At 33.1% G+C, this 15,581-nt stretch overlaps 1 protein-coding gene across 7 annotated transcripts in view; it reads left to right on the top strand.

Moving 5' to 3' along the window:
- The window catches only part of LOC114169213 (uncharacterized), a 39,402-nt gene extending 26,565 nt beyond the window's left edge, over positions 1–12,837 (top strand). For 5 of the 7 annotated variants that reach the window (XM_085668829.1, XM_085668830.1, XM_085668832.1 and 2 more), the window contains 7 exons: positions 2,283–2,368; positions 7,665–7,819; positions 7,928–9,263; positions 9,369–9,676; positions 11,646–11,852; positions 11,937–12,093; positions 12,386–12,837. In XM_085668829.1, coding sequence (XP_085524955.1) covers positions 2,283–2,368; positions 7,665–7,819; positions 7,928–9,263; positions 9,369–9,676; positions 11,646–11,852; positions 11,937–12,093; positions 12,386–12,669 — 2,533 coding nt within the window. In that variant the 3' untranslated portion in view covers positions 12,670–12,837. Of the gene's footprint in view, positions 1–2,282; positions 2,369–7,664; positions 7,820–7,927; positions 9,264–9,368; positions 9,773–11,645; positions 11,853–11,936; positions 12,094–12,385 lie in introns of those variants that run through there. The other 2 variants (XM_028054254.2, XM_085668833.1) reach the window with 2 other exon arrangements.
- Positions 12,838–15,581: the final 2,744 nt, after the last annotated feature.

Here is a 15,581-nt window from a genome sequence, read left to right on the forward strand (position 1 = left end):
ATCGCCAACAAAATGGAATTGCTGAATAAAAATATAAGCAATTACTAGAAAAAACTAAAGCACTCCTTTTTCAAAATTATGTTCCATAAAATTTTCGGGGGAAAGCCATAATTACTCTTATTTAATTAATAAATTACCTTCTATTGTTTTTTTTTTTTATTTAAATTTAAAAGTCCAATGGAAGTTATCCACTAATTTTGTCCACATGTAACTCATACACTTAACCTTTCGCTTAGAATTTTTGGGTGACTCATTTGAACATGTCCACAAACAGCAAAGGGAAAGATTAGACCCAAGGCGTATTAAATGTTCTTAGGGTACTGTGTCACACAAAAAGGGTATAAGTTTGGTGCATGGTAGCTCTAGAAGGAAGGATGAATAGATCCCATAGACATTTTATAATCGCTTTGCGCGGACATATTATAGACAATTAAAGAATAAGACATAAAACAATGCACACAAGGATATATACTAGTTCACCTCACACATTGATGCTACATCTTGTATCAACTTTACTAGCACGAATATCAACCTCTCTAGGTTACAACGAGTATCAACTTCTCTAGGTATCACGAGTGTTAACATATCACGAGTATCACCCTTTCCAGGTTAGAAGTATATGCCTCTCTAGGTATCCTTTTCAATCTCTCCCTGATTCAAAACTCTCAATTACAATAGTAATAATAATCTCTAACACAATAGAGTACAATAAAGCTCATGAGTATACTTCATGGTGTAAAGGATATTGCAATGGTTATCACTTAACCCAATACCATTCTATAGAATAAGAACTTTACTCTATGCGCAAAGGATATTTTCACTTTGATTTCTCTTGAATATTTGACAATTTTGCCAATTTTCTATTTCATCAACATTTTTCTATTTCTTTTTCATTCTCTTGTTTTCTTCGTGTTGGTCTTGGTATTTATAATTGCGTTGTGTTGTGTTATTTGACCGTTGATGCATACTCAATTTAGCATATTCTCCATTTCTTCAATATCTTGTTTTTGCTTCATCTGGAAGTTCTTGATGTAACATTTAGAGAGTATTGCTTTCTGAATTATCAATTCTTCCCTCTTTTGTAATTTCAATTCTTCTCTTGCAGTCTTTGATATGCAAAGTATTTCCCTTGCTTGTGATTGGTTGAAAATAATATAACTATTCATAATCTTCAATTAGAGAGGATTTCCTTTATATATTTCTTAATAGATCTTTAGTTAACGTTGATATTCTTCAGATATATCTTCACTCAAATCTTCAATCAGTGTTGATTTTCTTATTTATGATTTGTAATATGATCTTGATGTTCTCTTTGTTGATTCAATCAACAATTTCTACATTCAGATTTCATTCATCATAATAAACTTGATTGTTGTATTATGTAGTGACTTGTTGACTTTTTAATGTAGTCTGGTCAACTCATCTTGCTTCCTTCAATCATTATACTCGTTTAATGTACGATTGAGTTTTGGTCAATCTTTCATTGAGATCATCTCGTGAAAGAACTAGTCTAATAAGGATATTCAACATTCTACTTCATGAGTTGACTTTGACTCGTCCAACACTAATTTGGTCAACGTTGTTTCACTCTACTTTTCTAGTGGTCTTCCTTGTCTTGAATTATTCTTCCTTTCCTTTTTTGGATTTCTTCTTCGATCTTCATGCTTTAATTCATATAGTACCATTATAATATGGAGGCGTTCAATTGATAGAATCTATCTTTAAGATAATGTAATCTTCACATCTTTCCTTTTTGGAATTTATCTCTTTTGAAATATGTAATCTTCGACTAGGATGATATTAAAATAATATTATCTTGTTTAACATAAACAGCAAACATATTTATTCACCAATGTACAAAAAATACATATCTCATTGTTTCAAAATATAAAACCATCAAAATATCAATTGAAAAGAAACTTCTTTAAAAAAAGACCAAGACAATTACTCCGATAACTATTCCCACCACTCTCAACCTTTGTGTGCATCTTCCTCAATGTATGTAATGAGATTGAATCAGAAAGAAATTATTTTCTCCTAATTTTGAGATTAGGATAAAAATATCCCAGTATCTCCATAGTGATTAGGAAAAAAATCCATAGAATCACTCCATATTTGGACATATTTTCATTTCCTTCTTTTAAAGAATTTTATCACTTACTAGTAGAGATTACGAGAAGGTAATTTGTGCGATTGTTATCAATAAAACAATTCCTTATTTTCTTACATAGTTAAAATGTTATTATATAACCAAATTGTACCACTTGTATGCTGAAATGCAGGGACACCATTTCATTTCCTCCATGTACCTTAGTGCAACCATCAACGCAATCGGTCATAGGGGATGCTTTCCAAGTACCAACATTTGGTATTAAGTTATGAATTTAGTTTTAATCCAATAAGAATATGTTTGAGAATTTTATTTTTCTTCTGATTTCAGTTGTTTTAGGATAAAAGAGTTGTTAAGAATTTGAATCTATTTGTTTGAAACTATTAAATGTATTTTCAATATATAGGTCTAGGCCCAACTCCTTGTAATATATTTTGTACAATCTATATAGAAACATAATATCTACTTGAAAGGATTAAGAAAGAAGGTTCTTATTTTTGTTAATTGATTTGAGTAGTACATCAACTTCTATATATAAAGAACTCAAACCCTAATGTAATAATTACAAGAGATATCTTGAATCTTCTAAGAATTTCTAACAACTTTTAGTAATACATTTAATATTTTACCAACAACTTTTTATATTACCTTTAATATTCTCTTTAATAAAGTGTCGATCTGTCTCTATGTGTTTGGATCTATCATACTGCACTGGATTGTGAGCAATGCTAATAGCTTATTATCACAATAAAGGATCATAGGTTCTATGCATGCCATTATAAGAGCATCATAGGTTCTCAACCATAACAATTCACACACCCCTTGTGCCATAGTCCGAAATTTAGCTTTTGCACTAGACCTTGCAACAACATTTGTTTTCTTACATCTCCAACTCACCAAATTTCCACCCAAGAACATGCAATATCCTAAAGTGAATTTCCTATCTGTGATAGACCCTGCATAATTTGTATCAGTATATACTGCCATTTTTAATTTTTCCATTCCTCTTTCACAGTAACCTCATTTTTGGACTTGTTTCAAATATTGAAGGATCTTGGGAGAAAAAGATTCCTTTCTTCGAGTAAGCTACTTCTATTCCTTTCAAATTGGGCGGCAAACTTTTCTTTCAAGATTTGTTTCCATGTTCATAATCTCCTGCAACAATCATATCATCAACAAAGACCAAGAGTAGTGTAAGTTAATCTTCTGGGGAATACTTGATGAACAAAGTAGTGTCGATATCCCATGGAGATCATAACCTGAGTGAGTCTACCAAATCAAGCACGAGGTGACTCTGTGAGCCCATACAAAGCTTTCTTCAACCTGCACACTATATTCTCTCCTGTACACTGGTGTCATATACATGCTTTAAACAATTTTTGAGATTAATGAAATAGTCCTAGTCATTGTTCATTCCCATACAAAGATCTTAGAAGCTAACAAAAATACTAAATATCCAAGTTCTATAGATGACAAAAGATTTAGCTTTGGATATTACACTTCTCTTGGAGAAAATGAGGTCATTTGGAGGAGCAAGAAACAAAATGTTGTGGCCAAATCAAGTGAAGAGGCAAAGTTTAGAGCCATGGCCTTAGGGATTTCTGAAATAATGTTGTCAAAGATAATCTTAGAAAACTTCAACGTTGATTGGATAAACCTATGAGACTATATTTTGATAACAAGTTAGCAATAAATATTGCTTTTGTTAGATATATTGCATTTTATGTTAATTAGGGAAACATAGTCCCTATGCTAATTATGTTATTTTTACATATTTATTTGTATTTGGGCTTAGCCCACATTCTAATGATTATAAATACATTACCATATGTGTATTTTCTACACAAGGGAGATTAACCCTATACTTAAGTTTTCACTAAATTCAATACGGTATCTAGAGCATAGGGTTTCTTGGCAATTCTTTTTGTCGCCCGCTATTGTTGGAGTTTGAGTTTCGATCGACGACCACATGGTCTTGTTTGTCTTGGCCAGGCGACCACCATGCCTTCCAAATCACTACCATCGAAGGTTAGACATGCCTTCATGTGTGGTTGACAAGTTCACTCAACGTTTTTCTTCCTGCTGCATGTGGCAGCACATGCATTGTCATCTTTGGTGTCGTTGACCATTGCAAACCTTAGATAATGAAATTAAAACTCAGTTTGGAATTTCTATTCGAACTTAGTGAAGTGAAAATTGCCGTGAATATCTTTCCCATTCTTTTAAACAATTTAAGGCTTCTAATGGCTCGGTCATACAGCATGTGACATACAACTCAACAAAATAGGATGGTTGAGCACAAGAATAGACATCTTATTGAAATAACTCACACTCTTTTAATTTATGATGAGGTTCCTTAACAATTTTCGGGTGATGATATTCTTACTACATGTTGTCTTATTAATCGTATGTCATCTTCGGTTTTTCGATAAAAAAAATTCCTCATTCTATTTTATTTCTTCATGAACCTTTCCATCCCTTACCTCAGAAGATTTTTGGGCCTACATGTTTTGTTCATAATTTTTGTCTCGGTCTGCTAGATCACACAAATGCGTTGTTTTAGGATTTACTCGATCACAAAAAGGATACAGATGATTTTATCCTTCTCTTCACCGCTATGTTCTTTATTTGCAAATGTCAACTTCAATGAGTTTTTTTTCTACTTTAAGGGTCATTTTGGCGTCTGACGTGTCTCCCATTACTAAAATTAATATTCCTATTAGTTATGATCCTCCAGTTGTGTCTAGTCCACTGTTACATTCTCCTCCACCACTTCTTGAGGTTTATTGTCAAGGACACAGTTCCCAACAACAACCAAGTAACTCACTTCAAGTCCCATCTATTTTGTCTCCTCCGGTTCTGACAACTGAGTTTGACCTTCCAATTGCTTTCCGTTAAGGTATATGTTCTACTCGTAATCACTCTCTATATTATATTTCTTTGACATACCATAGATTATGTTCACATTTTTATACCTGTCTTTCATCTATTTCTTTTGTGTCCATTCTTAAATCTATCAATGATGTCTGAGCCCATCCTAGTTGACATCAGACCATGCTAAATGAACTAAGTTCTCTTCCGAATAGTGGAACTTGGGGGCTCTTACCATTACCGTTGAAAAATCTGTTGTTCGTTGAAGGTGAGTTCTTGCGATTAAAGTGGGTCCTGATGGTGCTATTGATCGTCTCAAAGCTCGACTTGTGGCTAAAGGCTACACACAAATCTTTGGATTGGATTATGGTGATACTTTCTCTCCAGTGGCAAAAATGGCTTATGTTCGTTTATTTCTAGCAATAGCTGCTCTTCAGCAATGACCTCTTTATCAATAGAATGTCAAAAATGTTTTCCTCAATGGAGATTTTCTGGAAGAAATTTATATGGAGCAACATCCTGGATTTGTTGCTTAAGGAGAGCCTTATGGATTGGTATGTCATCTTCGCAAATCTTTATATGACCTAAAGCAGTTTCCTTTGACCTAGTTTGGAAATTTTAGCAGTGTTGTTCAATAATTTGGTATCACTAGGAGTGAGGCAGATCATTCAGTCTTTTACCATCACTCAAGTGCTGGATATGTCTATTTTATAGTATATGTTAATGACATTGTTCTTACAAGCAGTAACCACCATGGCATCTCCCAAATTAAACAACAGTAACCACCATTGCTGGTAACTTGATATCTTGGAAGGACAAGAAACAAATTGTTGTGGCAAGATGTAGTGCAAAAACAGAATATAGAGCTATTGCCTCATCCACTTGTGAGCAATTGCTTAAAGAGTTACAATTTGGAGATGTCCCTCAAATGACCCTTATATGTGACAATCAAACTACTCTTCATAAAGTGCTAATCCTATCTTAAATGAGAGGATCAAATACATTAAGATTGACTTTCATTTCATTCGAGAGAAGATTGTGTTTGGAGACATCAAGACTGAGTTCATAAACTCAAATTATCAGTTAGCGGATATTTTCAATAAGTCTTTACAGGGACTGAGAATTGATTATATTTGTAACAAGCTTGATACATACCATTTATATGCACCAGCTTGAGATGAAGTGTTAGATATATTGTGTTTTATGTTAATTATGGAAACATAGTCCCTCTAACATGATGACAACTATGTTTTCCTAATTAACTTTCTTAGGGTTTTCAGTTGTCTTTGTTCTCTTTCTAAGAACAATTTCTCCTATATGAATAATATCATAAACAAATTTTTGGACAGCTGTCATCATGAACTCTAGAATGGGAATCGAAGACAGATCCCAAACTTCTAAAGAATTATAGAAAGTCCATTTTGCTTATAGTTTAATTGGAAAAAATTATCTTAAATTGTCCAATATTTGAAGACAAGTCTAGGAATGGGATTATTGTTCCAGAGAAATGAAAAATTAAAAATAGAAGTGTATACTGATGCAGATTATGCAGGGTAGGGTATGTCATGGATAGGAGATCTACTATAGGATATTGCATGTTCTTGGGTGGAAATTTAGTGACTTGGAGAAGTAAGAAAAAAAATGTTGTTGCAAGGTCTAGTGCAAAGGCTAAGTTTCGAGCTATCGCACAAGGGGTGTGTGAATTGTTATGGCTGAAAATTATTCTAAATGATCTTAAAGTGGCATGTGAAGAACCTATGATCCGTTATTGTGATAATAAGTCAGTTATTAGCGTTGCTCACAATCCAGTTCAACATGAAAGGACCAAACACATAGAGATAGACTGACACTTTATTAAAGAGAAATTGGACAATGGTCTTATCAGTACTTCCTATGTCCCATCTCAACTTCAGCTAGTATATTTGTTTACAAAAGGTCTTCTTACTAAACGATTTCATGATCTCACATGCAAGCTGGGAATGATAGACCTCCATTCACAAGCAGTGTTGTAAGAAGGATATTAAATGCATTACTAAAAGTTGGTAGAATATTAAATATTACTAGAAGCTAACTAGAAGCTAATAGAAGATTCTAGAGATTAGAGTTTTATATATAGAGACTAATGTATTGTTTCAAATGAAGCAATTGAATAAAAATCTTCGTTTTTTTATATTAATTCTTTCTAGTGTTCATCCGCATGTTTATCCATGTTATATTCAGATACATTAGCTGAAATCTGTTTAACGTTTCTTTTTCTTGGAAATAAATAAGATTTTATAAATCTCAAACTTTTGTCATACCATTTTTCTCATGTTAAAGTTGCTTTATTTGTTACTTCCAAACAAAATCAAATCTTAGAGCCACTTTTTTCAAAAACTGAAATTATAACAAATTTAATTTTTGCTGGTCTTCCAAACACACCTTAAATGTGAAAAATTGTATACTATCATCCATTGATATAGTAAATTCATTAGAAAGTTTTACTGCGATTACAATTATCTATTACCGAAGAAGTTGAAATTTTTTAATGATGTCACAACACGATTGTATGATAATGTAAAATAGTTTTATGTTAACACTGAATCAAAAATGTAAATATTCGTTAATTGATAGTTTTAAAAGAATATATCATTTTAGCAAGTTGCTGTGTTTACTTAATTTTTTTTATTCTGTCTTTTGGCAGCAAGAAGCTTTTGCCCTTCAATATACCCACTAGGAGAACAGCAATGGCAATCAATTGTGGGAACTCCTCTAATATGCCTCCATTCTGTTCAGATCGTGCCTGCTCTTCCACCATCTTTTGCTTGTCAAACTGTTATTGATTGTCAACCTCTAATGGTGTGTGGCTTTGTGCAAGTTCTTTTAACAAATGGCCAGCTTGTGCATCTTTTTAAATACTTTTATGCCAATTATGTTATCTGATAATAATATTTCATTGTTTTCCAGATTCACCTCCAGGAAGAAACCTGCCTCAAGATATCATCATTCTTAGCTGATAGTATTGTTGTGAATCATGGTGACATTTTACCAGATTTCTCAGTAAAATCTTTTAATTTCACTCTCAAGGGTCTGGATCTTACAGTTCCTTTGGATAAGATCTGTCTGGATATTTCTAAAACCAATATAAACAATACAGTCAATACCTCTTTTGCTGGAGCAAGGCTTCGGATTGAAAATCTTTTCTTTTTAGATTCACCCTCATTGATACTGAAAATATTGAACCTCGAGAAGGATCCTGCTTGCTTCTGTCTTTGGGAGGGTCAACCAATTGATGCCAGTCAGAAGAAGTGGACTGCTGGAGCTTTCCAGGTTACTTTATCTCTTGAAGTATGTACAGACAAGCCTCCACATCAGAGCTCTCTCGGATGGACATCTGGATTGTGGAGATGTGTTGACCTGAAAGATGCTCGTATAGAAGTAGCTATGGTAACTGCTGATGGTAATCCATTGTTAAAGGTTCCTCCTCCAGGGGGTATCGTGAGGCTTGGTATAGCTTGTGAACAGTATCTATCCAACACTTCACTTGAACAATTATATTTTGTCCTCAGTGTCTATGATTATTTTAGGAGTGTTAGTGAGAAAATAGCCATAGCTGGAAAAAAGGGACAATTGAAGGATGTCAGGAACAAATATTTAAGTGGAAATCTGATGGAGAAGATTCCCAGTGACACTTCTGTAAGTTTGACAATAAAAAATCTCCAACTTCAGTTTCTTGAGTCATCTTCTGTGAATTCTAAGGGAATGCCTCTAGTACAGTTTGTTGGAGATGATTTTTTTGTTAGTGCTACTCATAGAACCCTTGGTGGTGCTATTGCTGTTTCATCCACATTAAATTGGGAGAGAGTTCAGATAGATTGCCTGGATTCTGAAGAGCATTTCACATGTGAAAATGACTCACCTTGTAGTACTAGCGAAAATCTTCCGTCAATAAGTGATCATGAACACCTTAAACTGAGACCTGTTTTCTGGGTGCATAACAAAAAACGGCTACTTAATGGAAATGCTCATTCATACCCCTTTCTGGACATACATATGGAGCAAGTCATACCATTTTGTGTAGTAGACACGGAAGTACATACTTTAAATCTCTCAGCTTCTATATCTGGTGTTCGTCTTGGTGGGGGAATGAATTACTCTGAGGCCCTCCTGCATCGATTTGGAGTACTAGGGCCTGATGGTGGTCCAGGGAATGGTTTGTCTAAAGGGTGGGAAAACTTACAAACTGGACCATTGGCAAAACTTTTTAAGACAACATCTCCGATTGATGATAATTTAGAAAATGGTATAAAACAGTCTATTTTCATTTTCTGTTGTAGGTGTTATTGCTTTATATATAGTAAAGTTTATGTTATATTCCTTGTGTTTTGTTTGTTACTTTAAAGTATAGTTTTCTTACAAACATCTACACCAGTTGAAACTACGACAGAAGGGAAAGGTACCAGTTTTTCACACTTGAAGAAGCCAGATACCGTGGATATAACTATACAGTTGAGAGACTGGTTATTTGCTCTTGAAGGTGAGCATGACATGGCTGAAAGATGGTGGTTCTCAACCTATGATGCAAACAGAGAAGAGAGGTGTTGGCACACAACATTCCATATCTTGCGGGTAAATGCAAAAAGTTGCCCAAAGCGTGCTCTGGAAAGAAAAACACAATCACACAGAATACAACTATATCCTGTGGACGTGGTTACGGTAAAGACATGCGTCCTTCTTTCTTCAAATTTGATGGACTGTGTACATGCTTGATTTCATTGAGCTTAGCTGTTGGGCGGAAACTTTCCATACATTGTGAGTAAATGCAAAAGGTTTCTCAAAGAATGTTCCAAATATAACTAAAAATATAAGAACATGCTTTTCCACCATTAAGTGAACCAAGGCCCTAGTAACTTTCACTGGCTGAGCTGACACGCTGATAGGATTGTCTACACTTGCTCAAAGGCAAATCACCAGCCAAAAGACATAGAAGTAAATTCCACCCTTAAGGCCAGTACTTAAGTAGTTCTTAGAAATCCGTTAGTCTATGCAACAATAATTGAATTAGTTTGCTCAATCCCTATCCATAAATACTTACATAAGCTCTCAGATTTGAAAAACATACATAATAGTTTCTGATTTTCTTTCTAAATTCTAATTCTCTCTAGTAGGACCTTTATTTAGTTTGTCTCTGTAGCTTTAACTGAATGCAGTTGGTTCAATCCTCGTTCAAAAATATCTTGTATAAGCTCTCATATGAATAACAAACTCTGAAGTTTAGTACAAAATAATTTCTCCCTTATTTAGTCCCACTAAATACCTTATATATATATATATATATATATATATATATATATATATATATATATATATATATATGTATGTATGTACACATTAATTGGATAAATTTGGAAGTAAGTACTGCCTATTCTAGAAAACAAATCCCTAAGATTGTGGGATTATTACCTTAATATTAAAATCAAGATACAACCAATATACAAAATTAAAAACAATAGGAATCAAATCTAAAACTTCGTAAAATATCTTATCACTTCCTCCAAGCTGGTGAATAAGTGTTCTCCATCCCCTGCTTAGATATAATTCTATAAAAGTTACTGATATCCAGCCCCTTGTTGAGTATGTCTGCAAGCTATGCTTCAGTAGACACATATGGTTGCAAATCAAACGACTGTCAAGCTTTTCTTTGATAAAATGTTTATCAATTTCAATGATTTAGTTCTATCATGTTTTACAAGGTATCAGTTATGTTGATTGCAGAATTATTGTCATAATATAATCTCATAGGTTCATCCCACTTTATCTTTAAGTCTTCTCGTATAATCATCGGCCATAATAGTTCAGATATTCCTTGAGTCATTGCTTGAAATTCTACTTCAGCACTAGATCTAGTTACCACACTTGTTTTTTACTCTTCCAAGTTACTAGGTTTCCACCAAGGAAGGTCGAATACCTAGTAGTTGACCCCGATCCTAGTTGAACCTGCATAATTATCATCAATATATGCCTCAAGACCGGCATTCTTGTTTCTTTTGAACAAAATTCCTTTTCCTAGTGTCGCTTTAAATATTGGACAATTCTAAGACCAACTTGTAAATGTGTTCTTTGGTTGATGCATAAATTGACTATCTAGAATCACAACAAAAGTAATATTTGATCTAGTGTGAGATAGATAAATAAGTCTTCCACAAGTCTTTGGTACATTTTTTTATCCAGAGCAACATCTTCTCCTGCACTTCCCAACTTTGTATTTAGATCATTAGGTGTACTTGCTAGTTTGCAGGCTGTTTTACCTATTTCCTATAGTAGGTTAGTGATGTATTTTTGCTGAGATATGAAGAGTTTAACAAAATCAATCACAACCATGGTTTCTAGCAATCTTCCTTGTCAAGCAATTGATGCTTTGGATCCAATTACTCTCACACACAATTAACAAGAATCTTAGCCTTACATAACCTTTTTGTTGTTGGAATATATTTCTTGTCAGTTGCCGAAGTCAGTAGTGAAAATTTTTCGAATAATTTCCCTTCAATAAAATGGACATTTAATGAAAGAAAAACTGCAGGTGAAAACACTATAAATTTTAAATATTAGCTAACTGTACACACTTTTTATCTTATCTGTAAATCTGTCCTTCCGTACCCTTTAAATATTGTGCCAGAACTTGCAGGTTGGAGTTCAAGGGTTGAAAATCATGAAGCCTCAAGCCCAAAAGGACATTCCTTCATCAGTTATAACCGAAAATGGAGTAAAACAATTCACTGAAGAAGTTGAGGGAATTGATCTTGAAGTTGGCATGATATTACGTGAGGATAATGAAGATGATGAAATTTTTAATTGGGAAATGGAGAATCTAAAGTTTTATATAAGACAAACGGTAATGGGCCCTTCGTATTTAAAGTATGTAGTCATTGACTTTTTCTATTGAAAGGTCCTGTGTAGTGAAGATTTTTCTATACAGAATGAAGCAATTGTAACCAAGGAAGACGTCCAAAACCTCACTTTTCTATGCAAATCCGAAATTGATTCTGTGGGCCGAATAATATCTGGAGTTTTACGGATATTTAAGCTTGAAAGTTCTGTCGGCCAGTATGTAATTGACAGGCTTGGCAACCTAGGTATGCTTCCAGATTTTCTTGTGTATACAATGCTTTTAATTAGGAATTAGTTAGGTAATGGTCATATTACATTTGTAATCTATCCCATTTTTCTCCTCCACATTCTGTTCTCTGTTACCAATTAGTATATAGAGACCAACCAACCTACAGTATCAGTTTTCCTTTGGGTGTGAGGCTTTGGTTAATTTTGTTGCTGGTTGTTCTTTCCCTTAGTTCTTAGAGTTTCAAGGGTTAGTTGGGCTGATAATCTCATTTATTTTGTAATCACCAATAATGCTATTTTGATATGCAGGAAGTAAAGACATTGTCAAGAATTTTTGTCCTGAGAAGCCTAGCATAGATGGTAGTGTTTCTAGCCAACAAAACCTAACAAAAGAAAGTCCAAGAAAAACTATGGAACAAACATTAACTTCGCTTGAGGAAGCAGTTGCTGGTTCACAGACTAAGATTAGTGATTTGATATCTGACATTGGTACTTCTGAATCTTCCTTTCAGCACCTTACTGTTATCAAAGAACTCGGTCAAAAGATTGAGTCGATGCAGGGTTTAGTGGTGCAATTGAAGAACCAACTTTAACACCTGTCATGTGTAGTTAAATTTTAATAATTTTCGTAGGTCAGCATTCTTTTGTATATAGCATAGAAGTCCATAGGTTGAGTATGTACAAGATTTGCCAAAGGCTCTGCATTTATGCATCATTAAATCATCGAATGGAAGAAAATAATGCAATTTTGTTCTACTGAACTGCACCTTCACCTTTTTTTCATATTCATATACGGGCAACTTTGTCAAAGAGTTGTTGATATATATATATATATATATATATATATATATATATATATATATATATATATATATATTGGATCAATTTAAATAAACTTCTTCAAGGTATTTGTTGAAGAAAACAAGAATATGAGATAAGTTTTTCTTTTTATGTTAAAAGGTGATCTTTTATAGCGATTATAAAATGAGGTTTAATTTTTTTTACTTACAAAGAAACTTAAATTCTTCCTTCTTGATGTTCTTTTAAAGAAAAATTTAATCTAACATACTCATAAATCTTAAATCTTTTCGGTTTCATTTGGCTGATCATCATAAAGAAAGATAATTAAATTTTCTTACATTCATAACAGCGTGAGTATATCTAAAAAATCAGAAGAAAACTTGTAATGGATCTAATTATTTACTCAACACTGTCGCAGAATACATCAATTGAAAAATCATATATAAAATGTTTGATTCTTATTTTGGTCGGATAGTTTCAAGTTGAATTTCGTTTAACCTTTTGTCTCAATTGCGTTTGAATTTTTGAAAGATTCACTCAGTTAGATTTTTAAAAAAACAATAATTACTAACAGCATTAATATGTGATTTTTTAATTTTTTGTAGAATTTTGTGTTGTCCATGTGTTCCAAGTGACACATGTTCCAAGTGACACATGGCACTGGTGCTAGTTTCAAGTATTTTTGTATTATATTCAATTTAGTTCTTATATATGTTTTTTTATTTCGATTCAGTTTCAATTTTTTTTTTCAAGAACAATATTGTACTCCTCTAAATTGAGACCGAATTTATTATTTGTATATATGTTATATTGATATTTTTATTAAAAACAACTTTTTAATATATTATATTATTGTATATTATTAATCCATGTTTTCTATGAAATTATAACTAATTAAATGTAAATGTTTTAAAAAAAGAGTAAGATGATGAAGGCATGACCACTCCTTAGAAGCTCCCTCAAGAAGGATCACTAGAAGCATGTCTAGAGGGGAGTCTTCTATTCCATCACCTTTATCTTTGTTTTGCATTACTTTAGTTTGAATTCCCTAAGTTGGTTTCTAATTGATTTATTTTGGTTGACTTGTTGACTTTGATCCAAAGTTGACCTTTGACCAAGATTAGATTAACTTAAACCAACATGCTAATCCTTGTTTGTCTTGTTTTGTAGGTAATTAAGAGAAAGTAGAGCATGGCTAGGTGGCACTTGGTGATTGGAGCACTTGGATGAAGTGGAAGAGAGAGGAAAGCAAAAAGCATAAAGCAAAAGCAAAAGTAGACATGTACCTTGTCTCCTTTTGCCTTTGTGGTTTATGCCTTAGAAGGTCACTTGGTCTCCTTCCTCTTTTGGCCTAGAATCCTCATGGGAATGCCTCCACCAATCATCTTCCTTCACTTGGCCAAGACTCACTCTCACATTAGGTTTAGGGTTTGCTAGTTAATCCTTTTTCATGTTTTTGTATTTGCTAAAGGACCCCTATGAACTCCTATTTAAAGGGTGCTCCTTGTCTTGTAAAAGGGTTGATCATTTTGTTTCTAAACTATTGTGTTTCAACCTTTAAATTTTCGTGAGCTCTCCTTCCTAGAAGTGAACTCACCTTTGCCTTATCTTGCTTGCAAGTGGCGGCACCATCACTCATCTCTAGGGCTTGGTTGGCTTAGATCCCCCCCTATGAGTGGCGTGCTTCTTCCATTCTTCATCTTCTATGCTTTCCATTTTTAATGTTTCTTCTTTCATTTTGGTTCTTTAAGTGTTGTTAATGTTGTGTGAGTTTAAGCTTGAATCCAACTCTCTTCTTCCTTTCATGAGCTTGAGAAATGAACCTTCACATCTAGATAGCTTGCTATCTTAATGTCCAGTGGGAATTTTCAAAAAGCTTTCTTAAATAACTTCACCATATTCATAACTCTAAAAGGAAACAAGATAATCCTTCATCAGTATTTAAAACCAATATATTATTAATCTATGTTTTTTATAAGATTAAATCTAATTAATATATATAAAAATAATAAATTGTAATACAAATATTAATATAATATTTATTCAAATAATAGTCGTATGCACGACAGATTGTACAATTCATAATATAATTTTACATTCTGGATTGTACAATCCGTAGTTCGGATTACACAATCTGTAATGTAATTTTACATTCCGGATAGTAGAATTCGTAGTGGAAAAATACATTTCAGATTGTACAATCCATAATATAATTTTGCATTACGGATTTTACAATCGTAAATATCTACGAATTGTACAAATGAAAATATCACAATAATATGAAGTGTAAGGAAGAATATGAAAATCAGCGATGAAAGATTGTGTGCATTACGGATTGGACAATCCATAATGCAATTTTACATTTCTGATTATACAATCCGTAATCCAATTTTTCATTCAGCATTATATAATCCGTAATACAATTTTACATTCCGAATAGTACAATCTGTAATGCAAATTTGCATTCTAGATTGTATAATCCATACTGCAAATTTACATTTCGGATTATACAATCTGTAGTGGAAAAATACATTCTAGATTGTAAAATTCATGTAATTTTTTATTACAGATTGTACAATTATGAATATCTACAGATTGTATAATTCGGAATATCTATGGATTGCACAATCTAGAACTCTAACTACAACAAGAGTGTAATTGGAATTTAAAAAGATAATCCTTCATCATTTGGTATCTAGAGCTT

This window comes from Vigna unguiculata, chromosome 11 (assembly GCF_037176805.1).
Source record: "Vigna unguiculata cultivar grain cowpea cultivar isolate G323 ecotype 2 chromosome 11, ASM3717680v1, whole genome shotgun sequence".
NCBI lineage: Eukaryota > Viridiplantae > Streptophyta > Magnoliopsida > Fabales > Fabaceae > Vigna > Vigna unguiculata.